The following is a 26,976-nucleotide window of genomic DNA, read 5'->3' as shown; positions in this document are numbered from 1 at the left end:
CCTCCTCGGGACAATGGAAATCATAACAGAGTGTTGTGACCATCTGCTTCATCCCGAGGGATGCAGTGAGGGGTGTGGTGTGTCCCCACCTGCTAGCAGGCTTCCTATCAGCCCATTACTGTCACTATCATTGGAAGCATCTTCCAGCCACTTCCTGCCTGCGAGTGAGTTTCTCTGGATTTTGCAGAGAATGAGGCTGGCATCACTATTAACTACCCCCACATAGGTACACAGGTCACCCTTAGCCTCAGTTTTCCCCCCACTCTTTTTTCCCCCTTTTTTTGGGTTCGAGGTTACTCCTGGCTCTGCACTCAGGAATTACTCCTGGCGGTGCACAGAGGGACCACATGGGATGCTGGAGATCAAATCCCGGTTGTCTGCGTGCAAGGCAAACACCCTACCCGCTCTACTATCGTTCCAGTGCCCCCAGCCTAAAAATGAGCTGGAGATCCCTTCTCGGGGGCCACGGTGTGAAGGATGAAATTCCATGACATCTCGGAACAGCCAACAAGCTTTTTCTTTCCTGTCTGGAACATGGCATTTTTGTTTGGACCCAGAGGAAAGGGCCTGGGTTGAGACCTTTTCACCTCTGCTCTCCCCGCCCCTGGCAAAGTGGGGAGCCCACATTTTCCCCCTGTTTCTGGGCGGGTCGCTGACTCAACTCAGGGCACCCCCTCCCCTTGCCCTGCTCCCCAAACCGGTTGGGGCCCTTCGAAAGTGTTCATTAGAGGGGAGAGGTCCCTATCTCCTTGGCCCTCTTCCCCTCGGATCTCCCAAGGTCTGGGCTTAAGGGAGAGGGGCGCGCTTATACAAGGTGACCCGGACCCTGGCCCTCCAGGAAGTGGGAGGTGGGGTTGGGGGGGTCGCAGCCACTGGGCCATCTGAGGGTGGGGCGATGGGGCTGAAATAGCCGGATGCCCAAGCCGAGGGCGGGGCTGGCTGCTGGTTCCCTCCTCCCTCGGGAGCTGTCGGACCTGTTGTCCCCCCCACTTCCGGGCGGCTGGGGAGGGGGCGGCGAGCCTGGGTCTCCGCCCTCTGCCCTGCCACCTGTCTCGCGGGCAGGCAGACAGTGCAGCGGCCGGAGCGCGGAGCGGAGCGCGCCGCAGCCAGAGCCAGAGCCGGTGAGGGAAGCCCGGGGCTGGGCCGCCGGGGAGGAGGAGACCGGAGCGGGGGATCTGGTTCCCGGCAGGAGCTGAGGACGCAGGTTCCTGGTCTGGCCAGGTGAGGCAGACGGCGGGAGAACAGGAGCCCGGACTCCCGTATTCCTGGGTGAAGCTGCAGGGGCGCCCGCGCATACACCAGGGTCCAAGCCGCGACTGTGAGCTAGTGGAGATTGGCGCTCCTGAGTCCCCGAGGGAGAAGAAGGGGTCGCGGGAAAGTGGGGTCGCGGGAATGTACTGTCACGGGAAGAGGCCACCTGGTGGGGGTCCGGGCTAGACATCTGGAAGGGAGGGAGAGACTTGTAGGCGGCGGGTTAGGACGACCCCGTTCTCAAATCCCGGTCCTGCCTCCGGGGGCTGGGCGCCCCGGGATCCCAGGAACCCCGCCCCCAGAAACTCCAGGCCACGCCCCAGGGTGCTCAGTCCCAGCCTTTGAACTTCTAGGCCCGCCTCCGAGAACCCTTTGCCGGCGCCCGAGTCGCGGAGAGCTGCACGTCTGACCACGCCCCCACGCGATCTGACCACGCCCCGATTCTGGACCACGCCCCAACAAGGCCCCGCCCCCGGAACTCCGCGCCCCGCCCACCCCGTCGGAGCCCCGAGCGGCCATGGGGACTCCGAGCAGCCCCGACGAGGGGTCCCCGCCGCCGCCGCCGGTGCCCGAGTGCAGCGCCGAGGTCCAGCCCCAAGGGGCCTCCGAGCCCCAGGGGCAGCCCGAGGACCCTCGCGAGAAGGAGGCCCCGGCGGAGCTTCCGAGCGGCCGAGAGACTGAACAGCAGGCCGAGGAAGAGGAAGAAGTGGAAGGCAGCAGCACCGAGAGCAGCCGCGACGCGGTGAGACACCCGGAGCGCGACAGTTGTCACCGGGAGCCCGAGCGCGCGAGTGGGTGACAGAGACGGAGTCAGCAAAGAGAAACCAGACGGGCCGAAACCCGAGGGACAGCGCCCCAGAGACGGGGAGGGACAGGCATATGGGACCGCAGACCCAGGGTCGGGGACCCCCGGAGGCTGCGGTGAGAGAGCAGAGACAGGCAGGGAAGATAAGGACAGAGACCCAGAGAGCGTCACTGCAGAGGAGAGAGACAGACACGGCGATAGGGACTCCCGCCCACCCCCAGGAGCGGAGATGCTCAGAGACGCGGAGAGTCACCGAGAGAGTGACCCGGGCAGAGACTGAGTCACAGAGTCACAGCAGAAACCCAGGGCGACTCAGGGGTACCCCAGGGGAGCTCGCAAGAGACCCAGCACCCAGCGGGCACCCAGAGAAAGGGACCTGGAGAGAGGAAGAAGCTTGAATTGGCGCCAGACTCCCTGCGGCAAAGTGGCCCCTGGACCTGCAGCCGCGGGAGGGGACCCAGGTGACAGCGCAAACCTTGCATGCATCAGTCCCTGGTTCTGTCCCGGGCACCAGACTTCTCCCCTTAAGCGGACTGAAACCCCGCAGAAGAGCCATAGGTTTTTTTTTATCTGGGGGCTCAGACTCCCAGATGGGGCGGTTGTAGGTGCTGGTGTGTGTGGGGGGCCAGACGGGGTGGGGGGTAGAGGGAGACAGACAAACGGACTTCAGACTGGGGGCGTGACCTTCATTGACCACGCCCCCGGTATCAGGCGGAGGCCCCGCCTCCCGAGCAGGTCCCGGCCCCGCCCCCTGCCCCTGCCCCTTCTGGGGAAGGGGTGCGAGGGGCGGCGCGGCGGCTTCGAGGACAGCAGCTGGAGGCGTTGACGCGTGTGGCCCTGATGGAGCAGCGCGTGAAGGAGCTGCAGCGCCAGAGGAAGGAACTGAGGATCGAGGTGAGCCTGCCCACCTCTTGGGACGTCGGGTCCCAGCTCAGGGGACCGGGGTTGGGTGGTCCATCCTGCGGGATCCATCTCTGCACCTCCAGTCCTCCGGACTCCAGGGCGCAGGCGGCCAGACCTCAGCCTGCCTGAAGATGCAGGCGCCTGAGCCGTCAGCGTTTGCTGTCCCCTCCGTTGGCAGATGGAGGTGGAGGTGGCCCTGCTGCGGGGCGAGCTGGCTGGGGAGCGAGTGGCTGCCCGGCGTGAGGAGGAGCAGCTGCGGGAGCTGCTGAGCCGGCAGGTGGACGCCGAGCGCGGCGTGCAAGAGCAGCGGGAGCAGGTCTGTACGGCCGGTCAGGCCTCGCCTTCTTGTGCTTGGCCCAAGGTGTCCGCGGGACCTGGGATTCAGGCTTGTCCCATCACCACTTGGGGATGCTTGGGTGGGCTGGGAGGGGCCTGACTCTGCTTGTTTCCCTTCCTCCATCACCATGATTTTAGGGTCCAACTCACCGAATCACTCTTTTGCCCCACTTTACACTTTAGACGTCATTATGTTGAAGGGCTGGCAGAGAGTTCAAAAGGGTTGGGGTACGGAAGGAGCCCTGGTTCAATAACGTACTCCCCACCCCGCCCCGGACCGTATGGTCCCCTCCTAGCCCCCAGTGTCATCTTGGGGAAAAAAACGTGGAACTGACGGTCAGCATGGAACAGTCAGAGCGCCCCCATGTGGTGCTCGGTGATCACTACCCTTCCAGTGTTTTCCTATCCTCCATCTGGTTCCCCACCTGGGCTGATACTTTTTTTTTTTAAGTATATATATATTTTTTTGTTTGGGGGCCATACCCTGCAGTGCTCAGGGTTTGCTCCTGGCTCTGTACTCAGGGATCACTCCTGGTAGGGCTCAGGGGACCCTATAGGTTGCCAGGGATTGAACCTGGGTCCCCATCCGGAAGGCAAATGCTATACTATTGTTCTGTTCCTTGCCTCCCCAAATTCGGGCTTTAAAAAAAATCCCAGAGGGTATGGATATGATTGGAAGCACACCTGCTTTGCTTGAGGGAGGCCCTGGGAGCCACCCCAGCACTACAAATAAATACATAAATAAGTAATTTTTGGCTCCGAAGGGGAGCTCAGAGGGTTAGAGCAAGAACCTGAGGCTCAAACTGCCCCCTCCCCAGGCACCTCAGGGAGCACTCTGCTTAGAGTAGTCCCCAAACACCTCAGGTGTGCCCTTCCCCCCAAAGAAAAAATAAATCAATGTAAATTATCCCAGATATTGAATTGTTTGTAAACCCTCTAGTTAGTACGATTTCCAGATGAGCACTTTTTTTTTCAGGAGGGGGCGGAGGGTCATACCTGGTGATGCTCAGGGGACCATGTGGTGCTGGACCTCTCAGGACTCTCTACAATCTAAGCACTTCTATTTTTTTTGTTTGTATTTAGGGATTATACCCAGCTGTGTTCAGGACTTACTCCTGGCTCTGTGCTCAGGATCATTCCTGGCGGGGTTTGGGGGACCTGGTGGGGTTTTGGGGGACCATATGGGATGTCAGGGATTGAACCTGGTTGGCCACATGCAAGGCAGACAACCTCCCTGCTGTACTTGCGCTCCGACCCCTCAGGGACTTCTTATAACACTAAAACTATGTCCTTATCACCGGAATAACGTCTTATTCCACTCAGTCTTCACATGTCCCCAGTTGTCTCCGAATTGTCCTGTCCTTGTTGGCTGCTTGCTTCAGGCACACAGGGCTGCAGTGTCCACCTGAGGGTCCTGCTGGCCGTCCCCAGGCCCTTGTCAGCTCTGCAGCTTGGAGGCTGTGCTCGGGTACGGAGGCGGGTTCGTGGCCTTCGGGGTGCTCCTCTCTGGTGCCCAGACCTCAGAGACCTCAACGGGACCCTCTGTTTCTTGGGCGCCCGCTAGGGATGGTTGCTTGCTTGCTGTTCCTTCCAGGGTGGAAAATGGCCCCTTTGCATTCTCTCCATTTTTCTCTTCGCCCTTATCTTGTATGTTGAAAATTCCTGTGGCTGAGTCCTGGGTCCTCATTTACCCTCAGCGAGCCAATCTTTCTCCCAGCCCTGACTTGTCGCTTGAAAAGTCTAGATTATTATTTTTTTGGCCACACCCATCGGTGCTCAGGACTTACTCCTGGCTCTGTGCTCAGGGATCACTCCTGGTGGTGTTCAGGGGACCATATGGGATGCCAGGGGTTGAACCTGGGTCAGCCTTGAGCAAGACAGCAAGGTGCCCTCCTCGTTGTCTTATCACTCCAGCCCTCTTCCTTCATATTCTGTCAATTGGAGGCGCCTGCTCTAGGCCAAGACAAGGGGCCCCAGATCGACGGGGTCCCTGTCCTCATACAGGCAGGGGTTGAGACCCTGTGCATAGGCTGAGGTCCCGGCCTGGGGGTTCTCTCAGGAGCAGAGACGGCTGAGCCAGGAGCGGGACCGAGTGGAGGGGCTTCGCCAGAGACTCCAGGAGGCCCAGGGACAACTTGATTCACAGCCTGAGGATCAGCGGGAGCGGCTGCTGCAGGGGGTACAGGAGGTAAGGGGTTATAGGAAGTGGGATGTGAGGGGTGTAGGAGATGCAGGGGTGAGGAGGTGAGGGGTACAGGAGGTAATAGGCACAGGAGGTGAAGGGGTATAGAAGGTGAAGAGGTGCAGGAGGTAAGGGTATAGGAGGTGAAGGGGTAAAGAGGTGAGAGGGTAGATGACATGAGGGGGTTCAGGAGGTGAGGTGTGCAGGAGGTGATGGGTATAGGAGGTGAGGGGTGCAGCAGGTGAGGGGTGCAGGAGGTGAGGGGTACAGGAGGTGAGGGGTACAGGAAGTGAGGGGTGCAGGAGGTGAGGGGTATGGGAGGTGAGGGGTATGGGAGGTGAAGGGTGTGGGAGGTGAGGGGTGCAGGAGGTGAAGGGTGCAGGAAGTGAGGGGTGCAGGAGGTGAAGGGTGCAGGAAGTGAGGGGTGCAGGAGGTGAGGGTATAGGAGGTGAGGGGTGCAGGAGATGAGGGGTACAGGAGGTGATGGGTATAGGAGATGAGGAGTGTAGGAGGTGAGGGTATAGGAGGTGAGTGCAGGAGGTGAGGGGTGCAGGAGGTGAGGGGTGCAGGAGGTGAGGGGTGCAGGAGGTGAGGGGTATAGGAGGTGAGGGTATAGGAGGTGAGGAGTGCGGGAAGTGAGGGGTGTGGGAGGTGAGGGGTATAGGAAGTGAAGGGTATAGGAGGTGAAGGGTGCAGGAGGTGAGGGGTATAGGAGATGAGGAGTATAGGAAGTGAGGGTATAGGAGGTGAGGGGTGCGGGAGGTGAGGGGTGCAGGAGTTGAGGGGTGCAGGAGGAGGTGAGGTCCTTGATGTCCAGGACCCACACCTGCAGCCCTCTTCTACCCGGAAGGCCTAGCCCAACCCCTGACCCGTGGACCCTCAGGACTCCCGCATCCGGCAGGAGGGGCTGCCCCTGAGGAGATAGGAGTGCTGGCTCAGCCCAGGACAGCCCTGAGCCCCTTGAGTCCCGCCCACAGATCAGGGAGCAGCTGGACGGGGCTCAGCGAGCCTATGAGGACCTGGAGTTCCAGCAGCTGGAGCGGGAGAGCCGGCGGGAGGAGGAGGACCGGGACAGCCCCAGGGCCCCGGCACCTGACCCCAAGGTCCAGGAACTTCAGGCCAGCGTGGCACAGCACAAGGTGAGACTGGGTGGGTGCAACCCCAGCCCCTAGCCCCGGATCTTCGGGGGGGCCCTTGTTTCCTACTGGGTCGCATCCTGCAGCAGCAGACCACAGGGGTTAAGGTACTTGCTTTGCACGTGACTGACCTGGGTTCAATACCTGGGCCCCTGAGCCCCCACCAAGAGGGACCCCCGAGCTCAGAGCCAGAAGGGATCCCTGAGTTCAGAGCCAGGAGGGGTCCCCGAACTCAGAGCCAGGAGGGATCCCCGAGCTCAGCAGCGGCTGTGGTGAGGGGAGCAGGCCATGGATGGTCACTGAGCATTTATTTGAGCCTGGTCTGGCCTGAACATTTTGTTCTTGCTCCCTGAGCCCTGAGAACTGTCCAGGAGCAAATCTTGTTTTTCTCCATTTGATATTCCTTTTTTATTTCTCTTGAGTGTTCAACTTTAGCTTATTTATTTTTGTTTTTGTCTTATGGGCCGTACCATCAATGCTCAGGGGTTACTTTTTTTTTTTTTTCTTTTTGGGTCACACCTGGCGATGCTCAGGGGTTACTCCTGGCTCTGCACTCAGGAATCACCCCTGGCGGTGCTCAAGGGACCATATGGGATGCTGGGAATCGAACTCGGGTCGGCCATGTGCAAGGCTAACACCCTACCCACTGTGCTATCACTCCAGCCCCTCAGGGGTTACTCTTGGTTCTGCTTTCAGGAATTATTATTCCTGACAATGCTTGGGGGACCATCTGAGATGCCAGGGATTGAACCTGGATTGGATGCATGAGGGGGAAATGCCCTACCCACTGTGTAACCAGCACTGTTCTGTATATTTTATTTTGTTTTGACTAGTCAACAATATTATCTCCTTGTGGGACATCATGGGTGAAAGCATCCAGTTTTTGCCTTCCTCACTGGGGTGTATTTGCCTCACATAATCCTCTTGAATTTCATTTGGCTGCAAAATGCAAAATTTTTTTCTTTTTTTTTTCTCTTCTCCAGAGAGAATCACTGGTCTCCAGTGCCAATGTACTGAATCTTTTTTTTTTTCCTTTGGTTCTCGGGCCATATCTCATGATGCTCAGGGCTTCCTCCCGGCCCTGTACTCAGGGATCTCTTCTGGTGAGACTTGAGGGAGCACAGTATGGGGTCCTGGGGATCAAACCCATGTCTGCTGTACACAAGGCAAGCGCCCTACCCATTGTGCTCTCTCTCCGGCCCCTCTGTACTAAATCTCTTATGGATTTAGCCTGTCACCTGACTGTTTCCACAGTTCAGCAATGAAACAGAATGGTGTATCCCTGTTTAATTTATTTTGGGGTGGGGAGGCTATACCCAGTAGTGCTCAGGGACTGTTCCTGGCTCTGCTCAGAAGTGACCCCTGGCAGTGTTTGAGGGACCATATGAGGTGTTAGGGATAAAACCAGAGTTGCGGACAAAGTGGCTGCATGCAAGATCAGTCAGTGCCTTCCCTCTGTCCCCTTTCTGTGGCCCTGCACCCCTATGTTATAAATAAAAACCTGAAGGTTACAGTGTTTCAGTAAATCTGTCCCCAAATCATTTAGTTTGTGAGGCTGGAGGTGGGATTTGAGCCCACTGGATCAAAATTAAACCTAGGTCTTCCCTATCCCTGGAACCAGGGCCTGGGTTCAGGCCCATTCATCTCCCCAAGTTGTAGCTTAAAAGGGGTCTGACCCCTTTATTTCTGGACCTTTTGAATCCCTCTTGCTTCCTTTCCTGTCTTACCCGGCTTCTGTGCATCTTGGTGCTATTTTGGGCCCTTCTCCCCTCTGCACCGCCATCTCTGGGGGTTTGTTTTGGTTCATTTACTTTTTTTCTGGATCTATTCTGGTTTCTCTCTCTCTCTCTCTCTCTCTCTCTCTCTCTCTCTCTCTCTCTCTGCCTTGAGCTTGAATCCTCCATCCCTTCCGTCCCACCACCCTTGGGCTCTTTTTAGATCCCCCAAAAAGGGAAGAAGGCACCAGGGAAGTGACTCGGGCCCACCCCTCTATGTGTGTCCACACACAGGTGCCCAGTTTGGGGGTGCAGTCAACTCTGGCTCTCAGGGTGGATGGGGCTGGCGGGAGGGTGGGTGGGGGAGCCCCCTCCCCCCCGGGGCCTGGGCATCTGCTTAACTGACCGGGCTGCCCCGTAGCGCCGGATCCAGGTGCTGGAGGAGCAGCTCCGGTCTCTGGGGGAGCAGATGGCTGCGGAGAGCCGGGGGCTGAGCCGGAAGAAGGAGGAGGCGCTCCAGGCCTTGACGCAGGTCAGTGTCTGCGGAGGCCTGTCCCATCAGCCTCACTTCCGGGACATCTCGTGCACCCTGGGTGGCTCCTGACCTTAGGGAAGCGGCTGGACAGCCCAGTGGGGCTGTGGGCAGGCTTGGCCCTGAGTCTTCTTCCTCTGTCCCTAGGAACGGAACCGGCTACTTGAGCTTAACTGCCTGCAGGGCACCCCCGAGGGGGACTTCTCTGAGCCCAACCAGGCCCTCACTAAGGTAGGGAAACTTCCTCCCTCAGACCCCAGAGTCCATTCCCCAACCTCCTCCCTCAGACACTACAAGTCCTTCTACTCTCCTCCTCCCTTAGACCCAGACCTCCACCCCCAACTCCCCTCCTTCTTCATACCCCAAAGTCTGTTCCCCAACCTCCTCCTCCCTCAGACCCCATTCTCTGCCCCCTCCTCTCTCAGACCCTGACTCCATCCTCTCCACCCCCATTCCACAGGCCCAGGGGTCAAGCTCCAGGTTTTGTTTCTTGTTTTTGTTTTGTTTTTGGGCCACACCCGGTGTTGTTCAGGGCTTACTCCTGGTTCTGCACTGGATCACTCCTGGCTGGACCATCAGGAATGCCCATCAGGAATGCGGGAGGTGGAATCCGGGTGGGCCTGTACAAGGCAAAGGCCTTCCCTGCTGTCTTACCCTCTGACCCGGTCATGTTTTGTTTTGTACGCACAGGCCCCTGGGTTATCAGAGGCATCCTCCAAATTCCACCTTCCTCCCACCCCATCTTCGTATTCTGGGGTCTTCAAGAGTTTAGATGCCAGCCCCATTTCAGGCCACATTTCTGCCCACAGTGCTTACTCTTTTTGTTTTGGGGCCCCTGGGGGCGCAATCCCCCTCCTCCCCTACCCCAGGGTTCAGTGGTTCCTCCTGGCAGTGGTGGGGGACCTTGGGGTCCCAGGCCCCATCTCTGGCCTCCTGTGGGTGACGCTTGCACATAGCACCAGGGCCTGCAGGAGGCAGCAGCTAAACCCTGACCAGCAATCTGCGACCTGGACCTTCCTGGGTCTCATCGGAGAACCGAGCCAGCCTGAGCGGTCCGGGAGCGCCCCTTAGCCGCCCCGCCCAGCTCTGCATCCCTCCCGCAGCTCCTGTTCACGCAGAAGACAGACCGGCAGCTGCTGCTGCTGCAGGACCCCAGTGCGCCCGCGGCCGCCGCCTCCTCCTGCCTCTTCGTGCACAGCTCGCTGCAGGTGCGCCCCTCCACACCCCCGCGCGCCCCCAGAATTCCCACCGTGTCCTAGGCAGGCGCGTGCTTGTTCTCGTTACTGATTTCCGTTTGGGGCCCACACCTGGCGATGCTCAGGGGCTCCCAGCAGTGCTGGGGGAGAACGCGGGGTGCTGGGGAGTAAGCCCAGACCTCCCCCCTCACGTGAAAGGCCCTGAGCTGCACCCGGGACACCCCAAGGAGTGTTACTGGGATCAGGGCGCTGGAGATGGCTTCTCAAGCAGTGGTCGGGAGGCCTGGGTCTCCTCCACGTAATTCTGGGCCAGCTAGGCCGGAAGTTCAATGCAAGGGCCTGAAGTTGTGGAACTGGGGTTAACTGGCCACCCTGGCCACCCCGGGACCTCCACAACCACTCCTGGTGGTGCCCAGGGGATCCAGGGCTGCACTTGGGGGGACCATATAGTTCCGAAGATCGACCCCTGTCCTGTCTCTCCTGCCCTTTGTTATCCTGAGTGCAGCGTCAGGAATGACAGCTGGCTCTGTGCTCAGGAGTCACTCCTGGCAGTGCTCGGGGGACCATACAGCATACCGGAGACTGACCCTGGTGAGCTCCGAGCAAGGCCAACACCCTCCCTGCTCTACTATGGCTCCAGCCCCTTTATTCTCTCCCCCCTCAGCCCCACTCCATGAAATAACATGCAGACCCGGAAGGACATTTTATTTTGTTGTTTCTTTTTCAATAAGCAGTCTGGTTAGTGTAGTTATGTACACGTTATTTCTTGGACAAATAACGTCACCCATCGAGGTGTTTAAATAGTTTTGGTTTCTGAGCCACACTGGTTGTGCTGGCTTACTGGGCTTACTGAGTTTACTCCAGACTCTGTGCTCAAGGATCATCCCGGCAGTGGCTCGGGGGACCCTGCGCGGAGCTGGGCATGAGAGGTGGTTGCAGACCAGGCGAGTGCCTTGCCCCTGTGCCTGCCTGTCCCCTTGGTGCCCAGTGTCTCATCTCTCCGCTGGTGGGTTCAGGCGAGTGGGCTGAAGGCAGCAGGGGCCACAGTGAGGCTTGGCTTCTTCTGTGACAGGGCACGTCTCTGCCAGCTCACAGGACTTCAGGGGCTCCCAGGGTCCTCATGGACCCCTGTACACAGTGGACAGTTGATCCACAGTACCCTCTGTTTTTCCTTTTTTGTTTCTGTTTTGCGGGGGGAGCTGGCACTCGGGCCACATCTGGTGGTGCTTGGGGAATCATCTGCATGAGGGGCCAGTGCCTTACCCTCTGTGGGATCTCTCCAGTCCTTGAGGGTTTTTTTATTTTATTTTAAAAATATATATATATATTTAAAAATGTATATTTATTTTATTTTTTATTTTTTATTTTTCCCCCTTTTTAATTGAATTACTGTGAGATACATAGTTACAAAATTGTTTATGATTGGGTTTCAGCCACAGAGTGTTCCAACATCTGGTCCCTTCACCCCCTTCATCAGTGCACCTTTCCAGCCACCAATGTTGCATAGCCTGCCTTTCTGGGCTTCTCTCTCTCTCTCTCTCTCTCTCTCTCTCTCTCTCTCTCTCTCTCTCTCTCTCTCTTCCTTTCTCTTCCTCCCTCCTTTCAGGCATTATGGGTTTGCAATACAAGTTCTGTTTGGGTATTTTTCTTAAACTTTTAAATTGAGGTTCTGTGATGTGCGATGCTATTAGTGATGGTTTCCCGTGCACTTGATCCCCATGCCACGCCCATCACCACTGCACTCCCTCCTTCCCTCCAGGACCCAGACGCCCGCCCTCTCCCTTTTAATTCCTCCCCCACAGCTCAGTTGTGTGGATCACTTTTTTCCTGCTGTTGCTTTCTGCTCTTTGTTGCTACCTTGCTGTTTTTTTTTTTTTTTTTTTGCAGGGAAAGGGGAAGCACAGCTGTCAATACACAGGGCTTAATCCTACCCATTGTACTATCACTCCAGACCCTTTTTTTTTTTTGTCTTGGTTAGTGGACCACACCCAGAAGCACTCAGGGGCTACTCCTAGCTCTGTGCTCAGGGTCATCCCCAAGTGGTGCCTAGGGGACAAGGCTGTGCCAAGCATTCACTGCATGTGCTCTGCCCCTTAAGCAATCTGTCCATTTCATTGTTTGTCCCCTTGCAGCAAGGTTTGCTGGTGGCCTCTGCCAACTCATTGTCACCTGGCTCCACCTTTTCCTGCCCTCCACATCGGATGCTGTGGAGAAGATGTGAGCACCTTTGCTGCCTTTGATGCACCCTTGGTGTCTCTTTGGTCACCAGTGGCACCTAGATTAGTGGGTTCCTTCCAGGTTGCCCTGGACAAAGCTCCAGGCCTGCCTAGGAGTGACGGACTGGCCTCCTTTCCACCTCTCGGTATGGTTTTCAGTGGAAAAGGCAGGGAAAGTGCCAGATGTTTTTACTTTTCTCTAACTGTCTTCAAAGCATTGCTTCTCTTGCATCACACCCAGGGGACCAATAGGATCTTCACTGAAATTATATCATAAATTCATATTGGCTGAGTTATTATGATCTATAGCCATGAGTAACTGTTTTTTTTTTCCTTTAGTTTTGTGTCACGCCCGGTGATGCTCAGGGGTTACTCCTAGGTCTGCACTCAGGAATTACTCCTGGCAGTGCTTGGGGGGACCATATGGGATGCTGGGAATTGAACCCAGGTTGGCCACGTGCAAGGCAAATACCCTCCCATCTGTTCTATCACCCTGGCCCCTACCTCCCCCCTCCCCCCCTTTCTTTAGATAGTGATTTCAGGGCTGGAGAGTAGCTTCTGAGGCCGAGCACATGCCTTGCATACTGGAGCTGAGTCTCCCTGAGCACTGCTGAGAGCAGCTCAGGAACACTGAGCCAAGAGTAGCCCCTGAGCTTCATGGGTGTAGGAAATGAAGGAAGAAAAAAATGAGAAAGGAAAGAAGGTGAAAAAGGAAGGAAAAGAGGGAGGGAGGGAGGGAGAAAGGCAGGTAAAAGAAAGGAAACAGAAAATAAAATAAGGAAGGAGGAGGGATGGAAGGAAGAAAGAAAGGGGGGAGGGAGGGAAAGGGAGGGAGGGAGGGAGGGAGGGAGGGAGATTGCTTCAGATCCAGGGTGTAGCTCAGTGGTAGGGCACAGATCTTGCCTATGTGAAGTTGGGTTTGATTCCTGGCAGCCACCCACCCCCATGATTTTTTTCCTTTCTCCTCCTCCTCCTCCTCCTCCTCCTCCTCCTCCTCCTCTTCCTCCCCCTCAACTCCCACCTGGCAAGCTACCCGTGACATATTCGATATGCCAAAAACAGTCACAGTAACGTGCTCTTCATGTTCCTGGAGCGAGCAGACGCCATTGGGCTACACTAGCACGCGACAGGGACGAATGGAGACGTTGCTGGCACCCGCTCGAGCAATTGATAAGCAACAGGATGACAGTGACAGTTTTTAGTTTATGGTTTGGGGGGGCTATACCCGGCAGTGTTAGGTGGTGCTATTCTTGGCTCTGTGTTCAGGGGTGGCTCCTGGCAGTGCGTGGGGAAGACCATATGTGGAGCAGGGATTCGAATCTGAGTCAGTCAGCAGGACGCAAGAAAACAGCCTAACCCCTGGATGATCATTCTGCCTTTTTAGTTTTAATTTTGACATAATTTAAGACTCACAGAAATTGCAAGCCAGAGAGATAGAACAGTGGGTGAAGCTCTTGCCTTGCACATGCCCCACCTGGGCCCTGTTCCCAGCACCTGACAGGAGTGATCTCTGAGCACAGAGTCAGGAGTGTGCCCCGAGTACTGCTGCTCTTGGCTCCCAAACCCAAACCCAAACCTTTGTGTCTGTCAACATCCCTTTTACACATTTATTCTCTCTCTACACACACACACACACACACACACACACACACACACTTTGCTATTAGTTGCTGAAACATCATTTCCGTGTCCCCATTCTACTTTTTTTTTTTTCTTTTTGAATCACACCCAGTGATGCACAGGGGTTACTCCTGGCTCATGCACTCAGGAATTACTCCCGGCGGTGCTCTGGGGACCATATGGGATGCTGGGAATCGAACCCGGATGGGCCGCGTGCAAGGCAAACACCCTACCCGGTGTGCTATCTCTCCAGCCCCTAAACATTCTACTTTTTTGTCACCGACGTCAAGGCCTCAGTGCAACCACAATGAATAGGAGAGTAAAATCCTCAGATCTAAGTTTGACTTCACTGGTTGTCCCACTCATGTTTTTTTTTTCCCCCCAGCGAACAGCAGCAACAACCAGGCCTTCTGATCCAGGAGTCCGGGGTGTATTTAACTGTCGTGTTTATTGATCTTGGTTAGGGCTGACATTCCCCTGGTTCAAAGTACAAGGGGACTAACACTGGCGGCCAATCAGAGAAGAGGGGAGCAGGGGTACCAGTTTCACCCAACCCTCCCACCTCTCCTCCTTGCCAGTGCAGCAGGTCGGGTGGAGCTCCCTCCCCCCCACCTTGTTGGAGGGCGAGAATCGGAACTTGGAGCTTGGTGAGATGTGGGTCTGGTAGGGCTCTCTCCTGCTCACACTTGCTGGTGGGTTTCAGTGGGTTCTGGATCCCAGATTTATTTCTCTCCCCTTCTCATGGGGTGAGGGAACCTCGGAGGTGGCCTCCATGTTTCCGCAGGGAATGTTCTGGAACCTTGGTTATTCTGCACACCAGTGAGGCCAAAGGAGGCCACCCTGGGCATGGGATTGGGGTTCAAAGGTTGGTCTGTCTGTTTACAAATTTTGGGGCAGAACCCGGCTGTGCTTTAGGACCTACTCCTGGCTCAGTGCTCAGGGATCACTCCCAGTGGTGCTCAGGGGAATCTATGGGATGCCGGAGATCATACCCAGGTCGGTTGTGTGCAAGGCAAATGCCCTCCTCTGCAGCTAGCCCGTGGGGCTCCTTCATGCACTGGTCATTTGGATAAAGTATCGCATCCAACCAGCCACGTTCAAGTTGGTTCCCTTTGTAACCTTCCCCCCCACACTCAAGTTTTTTTGTTTGTTTAATTGGAGGGGTCCTCTGTCTATGCTCAGGGAACGCTCCAGGCTCTGTACTTAGGAATTACTCTTGGTGGTGCTCAGGGGGAATATATGGGTTACTGAGGATCGGACCTGGGTGGGGCGTATGCAAGGCAGGCACCCCATCTGCTGTACATCGCTCGGGCCCCTGGAACAGTTTTATTGATGAACAATTCACACACCAGACTGTCCAAGCGTTGACGGGGCGCTGTCAACGAGGCCCCCACCACGAGCAGTTGCACAGCATGCTGATCACCCCCAAAGACGGATAACCTTCTTAGTTGTTGCCCCCCGGCCGTCTCCGCTCCCCTGGCCCCTGGAAGCCCCTGGTGCTAGGTGGGCTTGCCCGCCCTGGTGGCGTGTGCACGCGGCGGGGGGCTGGGGGGGTGGCCAGCCCCCTTTACCCAGCAGCCTCTGCGCCGGCGGGTCTGACCCAGCGGGTCTCCGGATTCTGCGGTCTCGGACTTCCGGTGCCCGACTTCCGGCCGCCATCACGCTCTTTCCCCCGTGTGCTTCCAGGGTTCCATTGGCCTCCAGAGGACCGGAAGCTTGCCGCGCAAGAGGGGCGAGAGGATGAGCCAGAGAGGAGCCCCCCGGCCGCTGTCTCTCCATTGTACTGGTGAGGACCCCCCCATTCCTCCCACACCCCACCTTTCCAGCGGCGCGGGATGCGGGAGGCCCCGGTCGACAGGGACAGTTGGACCCCTAGCCCCTCCCTCTCTGCCAGGACCCCTGGAGGCCGCCGCTCTCCCACCTGTGGCCGGCGACGCCGGGCGACACCCTCTCTATCAGCTGATGAACTGTGACCCCAGGAACAGGTGAGGCATCGGGGAGAAGGTGGGGCCGCCAGGAAGATGTGGGACCAGTGTCAACTGCCTGTCTCTTCTCTCCTCCAGCTGTGGGGTCCTCCACCCCGATATTGCCCGCATGGAGCGGCTCTTGCAGCAGGCCATGGAGGAGAGGGAACGGCTGCTCAAGGCCAGGGTGAGGCTCCAGGACACCGCCCAGACCAGGAGCCCAGCCCCAGCCCCCCACCCTCAGACCAGCAGCCCAGCCCCAGCCCCCCACCCTCAGACCAGCAGCCCAGCCCCAGCCCCCCACCCTCAGACCAGCAGCCCAGCCCCAGCCCCCTACCCTCAGACCAGGAGCCCAGCCCCAGCCCCCTACCCTCAGACCAGGAGCCCAGCCCCAGCCCCCGCCCTCAGACCAGGAGCCCAGCCCCAGCCCCCCACCCTCAGGCCAGAAGCCCAGCCCCAGACCCCCACCCTTTGACCAGGAGCTCAGCCCCAACCCTCCACCCTCAGACCAGGAGCCCAGTCCCAGCCCCAGCCCCAATCCCCTTCCAGCCCCTCCACCCCTGCCCTCAGACCAGCAGCCTAGCCCCAGACCCCCACCTTCAGACCAGGAGCTCAGCCCCAACCCTCCACCCTCAGACCAGCAGCCCAGCCCCAGCCCCCCACCCTCAGACCAGGAGCCCAGCCCCAGCCCCCCACCCTCAGACCAGCAGCCCAGCCCCAGCCCTCCACCCTCAGACCAGCAGCCCAGCCCCAGCCCCAGCAACCCAGCCTCAGCCCCCCACCCTCAGACCAGCAGCCCAGCCCCAGCCCTCCACCCTCAGACCAGCGCCCCAGCCCCAGCAACCCAGCCCCAGCCCCCCACCCTCAGACCAGCAGCCCATGCCCCAAACCCCTGACCCTCAGACCAGGAGCCCAGCCCCAGACCCCCACCCTCAGCCCAGCAGCCCAGCCCCAGCCCTCCACCCTCAGACCAGAAGTCTATTCCCAGCCTCCTCCCTCAAACCAGGATTCTATCCCTCAGCCTCCCTCAGACTCAGGCTCTGGTTAGTCCTCCCAACCCCCACACATACTAGTTGGTGTCCTCACTGAACTCCTCATCCTGATATCACAGGAAGGGACAAGGAGAAGTCTGGAAGGTTCCTCAGGCCCCGCCGTTCCTGCCATCATGGTGAGTCTCACCTCGCACTCGCGGCTGCTTCTCTGCCCTCACCCCTTCCTCCTCCAGCTGTCCTGAGCTCCGCCACCTCCTGCCTGTTCCCATCATGCTCCTCTCCCCTGGACATGTCTGCTAGGAAGTCACTCCCCATTCTCTCTGCCTCGGTTTCCCATTCTGTCATGAGTATCCCATTACCTGCAGAATAAGGGCAGTTACTTGCTAGGCCTTTTTGTTGTTGTTTTGGGACCACACCTGGCTGTGCTCAGGGCTACTCCTGGCTCTGCACTTGTTCCTTGCAGGAAAGGAAAGTCAGTCCAGTCCTAGGCCTGCCCCAAGCCTCTTGGGTTCTAGCCTTTCCTTCACAGAAAAGAATTTCAGGAGAGGGCGGAGGGGAGAGGGAGGGAGGGAGGCAGAGGGAGGAGAGAGAGAAGAGAGATGGAGGGAGAGAGGGGGAGACAGGCAGAGGGAGAGAGGGAGAGAGAGAAAGAGAGAGAGGGGGGTAGAGAGAGAGGTGTTTGGGGCTGTCTCTGCTTGATTTGGGGCTGATTTTGCATTCTCCGTCCCTCACCCCTTCCGCCCTGTGGTAGAATAGTGAGTGCCCTCCAGTGCCCTCACCCCATAAACCTAACCAGGGTAAGTGGGTTTCCTCTGGAGGGATCTGGGGATCACACCCAAGCTTCACCCATTTCAAGCATGTGCTTTGCTGCTGAACCCAAATCCCGCTCCTTAGATCAGGTTTGGCTTTGGGGCCACACCCAGTGGTGCCCAGGGGTTGCTCTTGGCTCTGTGGTCAGGGGTCATCCCAGCAATGCTCAGGCGTCTATATTCATTACCAGGCATCAAACTCGGGGCTCCTGTGTGCGAAGCCAACCATCTCCCGGGCCCTCCTTATCCATTCAGCCAGCGTCTATCTCGTGCATCTGCTGCATGGGAGGCTGTGGGTGATAGCAGTGAACAAAGTGACAATCCCTGGCCTCAGGGACGCTGGGATTGGGCAGGGAGATGGCCCAGAGGCGACTGCATAATCAGGTCGGCACCTGGCAAGGAGGGCAGAGCCCTGAGGGGCCGTGAAACCTGCTCCAGCTTGTCAGCCCTGGGCTCGGCCTCATTAAAAATGGAGCGCCCCTGCCTGGTGGCGTCATCATTTATTCAGCAGTCTCCATTGCGGGCATTGCCTGGCCCCCACTGAGCACCTCCGGGAGGGGAAGCAGACTGGGGAATCGTGGCAGTGGCCAGCACCACCTCAGAGCCGGCCCGAGAGGAGCAGCCGTGCCGACCCCTCGGTTTGGCGCCCAGTGGGGAGAGGTGGAGACTAGCGTCCCAAAGCCGGCCCTGCTCCCCTGTGTGTGGGGGCTGGCCCACCAGGTCCCTAACCTGCACTCAGCATCTGCTAAGGGCTTCTGGCTCCTTCCCCCCATGGTGGTGGGTTGGGGTCTGTTTGGGGGCCACATGTGGCGATGCTCAGGGCTCACTCCTAGAGGTGCTCAAGGGACCATATGGGATGGCGGGGATCGAACCCGGGTTGGCTGTGGGCACGGCAGGCACCCCTCCCCGCTGTGCTGCTGTCCCTGCCATCCGTGGTGGTGATTCTTAGTGTTACAGACTGGGTTTGGCGAGCTGCCCTGGCTCAGATCTCTTTTTATTTATTTATTTTACTTAATTTCTGGGCCACTCCAGTGGTGTTCAGGAGTCATTCCAAGTACTCGGGACCATGTGGTTCTGGGAATTCGAACCCAGGCCTTCTACATACAAAGCCTGCTCTCCATCTCATCCGGGGGCCCTGTCACACACGCCTCTTCTTTCTCTGCATCTCCCCATCTCCTCACCCCCTTCGTCCCCCGTCTCAGGCCTCCTGACACCACATCTCCCATCTCTTTCCTGTGTGCTCTGGCTTCCGGTCTCTCAGCTCTCGGGGCTTCGGTGTGGCCCTCACAGACCCCACCTCAGGCTCCTCAAGTCAGAGTGGGCCAGGGCTTCACTTACAGGCGAAAGCCTCAAGTGTATCGCTCTGAGCCTTGCCGTGATTTGTGGACTGGCACCTGCTAAGGAGGAATTTTGTTTTGAGTTTTGGTTTCAGCTGCCTCACCTGGCAGTGCTCAAGGGCTGACTCTTGGCTCTGTGCTCAGGAGTGTGAACACCCTGGAGGTGTTCGGGGAACCATATGTGGTACCAGGGGAGGAATGGAGGTCAGCCACGTGCCAGGCAAATGCCTTAAACCCCTTGATTGTCTGGAAGGGAGATGGGATGGGTCAGTGGCCAGGGGACTCGGGTGTCAGTATCCTGATCACCTCCAAGGACCTTAAGTCAAATAGGCTCATTCTCGAACCCAGCCCCGGCTGTGCATGGCCCTGCAGCGGTGGGTGGGGCGGGAATGATAGTCCTGCCCTAAGAGTAGAAAGGCAGGGGGCCCATTAAGGGGGCCATTTCAGGAGCCCACGTTGGGGACCCTGACACAGCGCCCCTCACTCTTCGACCTGCCCCAGGGCTCAGAGTGAGCTCTTGGCCCCAGAAGATTTTGGATTTGCCTCCCAGTTCCCCCCTTCTGGAGGCTGAGTGACCCCCAGAGGGTCAGGTTCTCTCTGTACCTCTGCTGATCTGTGAGATGGGGGCTCGTCGCGGCCTTGACCCCGGGCAGTCCAGGGGTCAGTGGCGGAGTGTCGTGGGGACACTGTTTTGTGTGTGTCTGTGTGTTTGCGTGTGTATGTGTGTGTATGGGGGTCCTATAATGCCATTAAAGACCATAGCAGCCCTGGGACTCCCCCACTGATCCTTCTTTCCTCTCCCCAGGCCCCTCCCTCACCCCCACCCCGCCCCCCTGGCCCTCGGGTCCTGGACCTGCGACTGCATCTGGAGCGATGGGGTCACAACCCCGAAAGCTGCCCGCACCTCCGAGTGTCGGGGTGCTGCTGCCGGGGGCCCATGGTGAAGATGGGGGGGCGCATCAAGACCTGGAGGAAGCGCTGGTTCTGTTTTGACCGCCAGGCTCGCCGCCTGGCCTACTACGCAGGTGAGTCCCTGGGGAGGATCCACTCCCCCACCCCCCACAGTCCTGAAGCCCCACCCCCCAGCCCCAGCAGCCACACCCCAGGAGGCCCACCCCTAGCTCCAGCTCTTTCTCTTAGGTCCAGGGGTCTCCCTCGGGCCTCTCCCTCAGTTCCTACTCCATGTACCCCTGTCTTCCCCAATCTCAGGTTTGGTCCCTGAGTGCCTTCTTTCCCCACAGCCCAGGAGTGTGGGCTCCCCCACACCCCTGCTTTCCCCAGGATCAGAGCCCCCTAGCCCCTTCCTCCTGTTCAGGAGCAGAGAGCAGGGTTTCACAAATCCACCTGCCCTCCCCTCTTGTTGCAGGAGACATTTTTATGTGACCTGGGTAGAGAGATGAGTAAAATAGATCTACAAAGATTTTTCCCCCCTTTTTTAACTTATCATGAATCATAAACTTATTTTAAACAAAAAAAGTTCTTGTCCTTGTGTTTGGGCCACCTGGTGGCCACACCTCAGGACTTACTCCTGTCTCTGCATTCCGGCTGGCTCAGGCGATCATAGGGATGCCAGGGATTGAACCTGGGCTGGCTACATGGAAGGCAAGCACCCCTAGTGGCTGTACTATTGCTCTGGCCCTCCCCCCAATTTTTTTTTTAACCCAACCCCATATGAGTTTTAGGAAACTGGGGTATAGATAACAGTTAATGGACAACGTGCCCCCACAGACCCATTTTCCGAGCATACTCGGGAGGTGTTTGAATCCACATTGGCAGAGCCCTCCCCGCTCTCCCCCAACACCCAGAATCTAGCTCTCATCCTTCCTCGGTAACAGTGCTGGGTTCCTCCTTCTCAGAGGCTGAGGCCCTCGGGAGCTCAGAGTTGTACTCCCAGGCCCCACCTCCCAGTTTGTCAACCAGGCTGAGGCTGTAGCCACCACCTCCTAGCCCACGGTGCTCAGGGACATTCAGATTGGTCTCTACACTCTTCACCCCACCAAGTCTGGGCACTTGGCGCCAGGGAGCACATGTGCACACATGCATGTGTGTGCTATATACACACACACCCTCCCTGCCCTGATTCTATCACATGCACACACACCCTCCCTGCTCACACAACACACACACACTGACACACACACACACACTGACATACACACATACCCTGCTCTCATTCTTCATTTCCCTCCCTCAGACAAGGATGAGACCAAGCTCAAAGGCGTCATCTACTTCCAGGCCATCGAGGAAGTCTATTACGATCACTTACGCTGCGCCTTCAAGGTGAGGTCCCCTGCTTTGTGCCACCCTGACTTCCTGGAGACCCCTGGCCTTAGTTTATGGCAAGTAAGGTCACCTACAGCTTCCCCATCCCACTTCCTGTCAGCACCGAAAGGTCATTTCACTACGAGATCCAAAAATGAAGAGTCTGGTCTTGGCCTGGGCCCACTTTTACTTTTCCTGGAGCAAAATCTTTAGAAAAAACTGGGGTCAGGTCTGATGGCAAATTGGGAATGACGCATGCCGAGGGCAGGGTAAGGTATGAGACCCAGGGAGCAACAGAAGGAGACAATTGGTTCTCTGCCACAAGTTGCCAGATGGAATCAGTCCCATTGTATCATTACATAATTATTTTCCCTGGAGTTCTCGGGAACTAGAACTTGTAAAAATTATTATCGTCTTGGGTGTGGGGACACAGCTGGCAGTGACTGGGATCCACTCCCGGAACATGTTTGGAGCTCACTCCCAGCAGTGCTTGGGGGCCCTGTGGCACCGGGAATTGAACTCTGGCCTGCAGAGCATGCATGCACTTAGCCTGCTGATCAAGCTCCCCTGACCCAGGAATTGGAAACTGTGGACAGGTTCAGCACCGAAGAAATTAATGGTCTCTGCTACAGTGTTTGGAAAGCTCCGTGGAGAACAGCCGGCTATGGATTTTTCATGCGTTCATGACTCTAGCCTTGGTTTTCTGTCTACAAAATGGGTGGGCTTTAACTCATTTTCTCCAAACAGAGGTTAAAAACCTCTGGATTAATTTGGCTTACTTAATTTGGGGTTGGCGGGTGGGTATTCAGAAACAGATTATAGACACCAGCTTTCTCCAGTTGCAAGTCGGGTGTTGCTGGGGAGACCCAGAGATGAGGGAGGGGATATTTGAATGTCAGTATTCCGAAGATAGAAGGTAGGCTGGGGACAGGGGACAGGGCCCTTCTGAATCCCAGAATTCTAAGCCCCTTCCCCTGTCATGTTGACTCCTCATCACCCAACCAAGGGAGCTAGGGAGCCGCTAAGGAAGATGGGAAAAGAGATTCAGGAGCCCTAAGGAACTTGCCTTGCGCCGCACAGCCTGCGAGGGGCAAGGCTGGGATTCAAACTCAGGGAGCGCCCGTGTCTTGTTTCTAACCCTCTGCCTCTGATTCCAGAGCCCCAACCCTCGCCTGACCTTCTGCGTCAAAACCTACGAAAGGCTTTTCTACATGGTGGCCCCCAGCCCGGAGGCCATGCGTATCTGGATGGACGTCATCGTGACCGCTGCGGATGAGAACCATGCCCCTTGAGAGCCCCCACGTGGGCTGGCGAGCCCACCCCACGTGTGAGGCCACGCCCTGTCCCAGACTGCAGGGACCGAGAACCACGCCCATGAAGGCCCCGCCCCCACAGATGAGGCCCCGCCCCCCGTGGAACTCTTCCTGCATCACCTCTGCTACCTGCCCCGCCCACCCCTCCAGCCCCCCACTCTACCCCTGGGATTCTGCTCGGCTGGTTTGAGCAGCGTGGAACTGCACTGCTGGGCTGCGGGTGCCTTCTCGCGATGGGAAGCCAGCCCTGGGGCCGTGTCCGGTGGGAAGGAGGGGGTGGTGGGTATGGGAAGAAACTATTTATTGGTACTCCTGTGATACCGAATTAAACCTGGGAGGAAAAACAGTGGTTGCTGCTGTGGTTTCCCGCATCGGCGTCCCTGGGGCCTCCGGAGTTCTGGGTGCTCGCGCGAGCCAAGCTTCCCCAGCTGGTTCTACTCTCCTTAGGAATGGGGCCTTCAGCCCTAAGGGCCTGGTTGGCGGAGGGCAGGGAGGGAGGGTGTGGCTTTGGCCTATGATGCTTTTGCCCGCCTTTGGTCTGTGGGCTAACAGGACCCTTTTTGACGCGGCTGAGCTCCTGGCACAAGGCTTGGTCCTCCAGGCCTTGGTGGCCGATGTTTCCTCTGCCCTGCCTTCACCAGCTGCTCCCCGCACCAACCCCCCCTCCACACTGCACCTCCAGTCTTCAGATCTGGGTTGGGATGGCGCCTCTTGCAGGAAGTCCTGACTCCCTGCTGCTGTTGAACATGTCCCCATGTACATGTCCCCATGTACGGTACCTAACCTGAATTAGCCTTATGCAAGGCAAGCCTTTTTGCCCCTGTACTCTCTCTGGCCCTGAGCACCCTTTGTGGAGCATCTCTTTTCAATCTCTGCAACTTCCTGTGTCACTGCTGGCGACGGCTGTGCCATGATGAACTGGGAGCTTCATGTGGGCAGAGCCAGAACTGGACAGGCCACCAAAGGCTGCTTTTCACTCCAAGAAAGTTAGAGTGGAGAGAGAAGTCTTTCCTTCTCTTCATCTTTGTACATACTGTTCCCTTTGCTAAGGCACCTTTCCCCATTCCACCTAACTCCTACTCAGCATTTAGGTCATAGCGCAGACACTTCCTTCTCCAAGAAGCCCTCACTGATTTCTAGCAGAGGCTGATTTTTCTGCAGTGCCTCCCAACCACTCTGCTCCTTCCTGCTGCAGGCTTGTAGATCGGTAGCCCCTGGGTCACCTGCATTTCCACCTTGATGCTTTGGGTCAGTCTCACTGCTGACTGTTATCTCCAGTGCTGGATGTAAACTCCAGGGGGTGGGGACCTTGCCATCTCTGCTGAGTCCTTGGTATATAGCAAAACCCTGGGGACTCGGTGTATAAGGACTGTCAGTTACAGAGAAGGTGGTGCTGCAGGGTAGCGACGATGGTGATGGAGGAAGAGGGGACTCAGGGATTGTTCTGTGGGGCACAGCCAGAGCATCCCCTCTGAGCAACAAACTGTGGCCCCTGGGTGGCCCCCAGGGCCCGGCCCACTTGGCAGTCACTATCTACAGACAGATGCCACCTGCCTTCCCTCAACTCTGGAGCTAGGTGTTTAGTTCCTCTGGGTCCCAGAGTGTCCGAGAGTTCCTTTATCTTAGGGTTCAGCTAGGGTGCTGGGAATACAACCTCCAGGGTCATGGGAACCCCAGGGGTCCCCTTGACTTTACCTCCAGGTGCAAGACCTCAGGATTCTTTTGTTTTGGGGCTACAGTCCACGGTGCTCAGGATTTACTCCTGGCTCAAAGCTCTAAATTGCTCCTGGCGGTGCTAGGGGATCATCTGTGATGCTGGGGGCTCAAACCATGGTCCGGGGGCGCCACATGCAAGGCAAGGGCGTTAATCCCCAGCTACCTCTCTGGTTCCTAGACCCCTGGAGTCTTAGATCAGTTCATTTCCAGACCTTCTGCAAACTGGACCCTTTGGCCTGGCCAGCTTCCAGTCACATGACCAGTGTAATTGATGAGTGTAATTGACACGCCTCATCCGCATTGGTGTGGTGCCTCTGGGAACCACATGAAATGCTTCATTTTGTCCTTGAGTCTATTTTGAAGGGAAGAGACAGGGAGCATGTGCTGGCGGGAGCATAGCAGGCTTGCACTTCCGCCACCCACCAGGTCAAAATCAGTCTGTCTGCCCCTCCCTGACCTGGTCTGGTCCCCTCCAGCTTGGGAGGACAGGGGGTCACACAGAAGATCTCAGTCAGGGACCGTGCCTCTTGGCATCCTGGGCAGGGGTGTGAATTGGGCTTGTGGAGGGGAGCCCCGCAATTAGGTTGCTTTAGTTGACTGGGGTAGGGATGTCAGCGAAGTCTGGGCTCCACCTGGCAGTGCTCAGGAATCACTCCTGGCAGGGATGGGTGGGCGGGGGGTGGTGTGGCAGTGGATGGGGAGACACACCCAGCAATGCTCAGGGACTACTCCTGGCTCTGCACTCAGGAATCACTTCTGGCGATGCTCAGGGGACCATGCGGGATGTTGGGGATCAAACCTGGATAGGCTGCGCGCAAGGCAAGTGCCCTCCCTGCTGTATCATCTCTCACGCTAGGGATTTGAACCTGGATCATCTGCATGCGAGGCAAGTGCCTTGACGCTCCCCATATTTTAATTTTGCACTGATCCCTGCACATCCCATCACTGCCCCTGCTCCCACCTCACCCTCTGACACGTCTCCGTGAGAACTTTTGGGAGGCAGTGGGCCTGAGACAGGCAGGGGACCTTCCTGGCCTCAGAGCCTGCCCTGAGTGAAGACGGCCCCGGCGTGACCTCTGGCTAAAGCTCCACACTGACCGCTCTGTTTCTCTCTCTGGGGGAACTGGCTTCACGATCCACACAGGGAGGAGGCGGGAAGAACCGTGAGAGGGTGGAAGCAGAAGCCTGCATCAGACCTTCCTCTGGTCCCGGGCCAGGCAGGGGTCAGCCCCCAGAATCCGGGCAGGCCCCAGCAGGTGGAGGCGCCCCACCTGGTCCTACTCCCTCCCAAGACGCTAGTTCTTCCTGTTGAGCCAGTTGGGGTGCCTCCCTGAAACTCTCCCACGCGGCTGGGGCCAGAGGGGCCTCCTGCTCCCGAACACACAATAATAATAGTATCATCCCTGGGCCTGTGCACCCAAGGCCCTCCCTGCACCCCTCGGGAGATGGGCGGTTTCAGATCCTTTCAGCCCAGGAAGCTGCAGCCCATCCAGAGGGAGACCATGAGGCCAGAGATGGCGTCCTTGTGAGAGGATAGTGGAAACAGGATCACGGTTTCAGTCCTGTGCCACGACCTCCCTCTGCCCTGAGACAGACAGATACACCTGTCATAAAACAGATGCTTCACCAGAGAGGCGAAGACACATGCCCAGGGTCACACAGCAAGTGGGGCTGCGATTCTGAAGCTGGGAGGGAGGAGGGAGGCAGAGCCAGGGCTGAGTGATCTCAGAAGTAGTCACTCACTTTCTCTCCCTGAACATCAGCACGATGATGATGAGTGACCCCACCTAGGTGACGGGCATGCCCGTCATTGTTGTTGGCTATGGGGGTGTCCAACGGGGTCCGGGGAAGAGATATGATCTGATGAACTCAAGCCGTTATTTTCCTGCCAGAGATGAACCTTATCTCTGAGCCAGGAGAAATAAAGGCAGATGAAAGCTGTCAATTAATATCCTCTCCTCTCTTAGGCATAACAGTGTAATATAATTAATCTAGCATATATTAAAGAATATGAAAGCAGGCATTTATATGAGCTGGGATATAGGGGAGCTTAGTCATTTTGTGGTTTTTCTGGGGCTCCTGTTTCTGCGAGAGACATGGGCATGCAGGGGTCTTAATTAGGCCCCGTCACCATTGCTGTGGTTCTGATTGTATGTGGCAGCGTCTGCCTCTCTGTGACAGTCCAGCCAGCTCTCCCCTGGTAGTCAAGGACCCACACTCAGCAACTGTCCAGTGTCGTGTTTTTTTCTTCTTCTTTTTAAAATCTAAAACAAAATAACTGGGGCCAGAGAGACAGCACATCAGGGAGGGCAGTTGCCTTGAATGCAGCCACCAGCCTGAGTTCAATCCTTGGCACCACAGAGGAGCACCCAGTCCCTGCCAGGAGTGATCCCTGAGTGTAGAGCCAGGAGGAAGCCCTGAGCACCACCAGGTGTGTGGCCCCAAACAAAGAAACAAACAAGCAAGATAATTTTATTTTGAAAATACAGAGAGAGAGAGAGAGAGAGAGAGAGAGAGGTTCCTGTAAACTGAAAGGTTTCATACTGCACACTCTAAGTTGGGATACAGACAATCCTTGCATATAATGCACCTAAAGAATAGAGAAGAGGGGCCGGAGCGATAGTACAGCAGACAGGGTACTAGGGTGTTTGCCTTGTATGCCGCCGACCCAGGTTCAATCCCCAGCATCCT

At 57.2% G+C, this 26,976-nt stretch overlaps 1 protein-coding gene across 1 annotated transcript; it reads left to right on the top strand.

Moving 5' to 3' along the window:
- Nucleotides 1-1,757: 1,757 nt before the first annotated feature.
- Nucleotides 1,758-22,832, top strand: PHLDB3 (pleckstrin homology like domain family B member 3). The gene is made up of 15 exons (XM_055145985.1): nucleotides 1,758-1,993; nucleotides 2,768-2,950; nucleotides 3,138-3,275; nucleotides 5,355-5,483; nucleotides 6,455-6,616; nucleotides 8,750-8,860; nucleotides 9,008-9,091; nucleotides 9,964-10,068; nucleotides 15,579-15,678; nucleotides 15,787-15,877; nucleotides 15,956-16,043; nucleotides 16,968-17,024; nucleotides 19,800-20,019; nucleotides 21,189-21,274; nucleotides 22,414-22,832. The coding sequence occupies exons 1-15, from the start codon at nucleotides 1,769-1,771 to the stop codon at nucleotides 22,546-22,548; spliced, it is 1,914 nt and encodes a 637-aa protein (XP_055001960.1). The 5' UTR covers nucleotides 1,758-1,768; the 3' UTR covers nucleotides 22,549-22,832.
- The last annotated feature ends 4,144 nt before the right edge of the window (nucleotides 22,833-26,976 follow it).

This window comes from Sorex araneus, chromosome 8 (genome assembly GCF_027595985.1).
Source record: "Sorex araneus isolate mSorAra2 chromosome 8, mSorAra2.pri, whole genome shotgun sequence".
In the NCBI taxonomy this organism is placed as follows: Eukaryota; Metazoa; Chordata; class Mammalia; order Eulipotyphla; family Soricidae; genus Sorex; species Sorex araneus.
The sequence above is the reverse complement of the archived record's forward strand: the minus strand, read 5'-3'. Positions and strand labels throughout refer to the sequence as shown.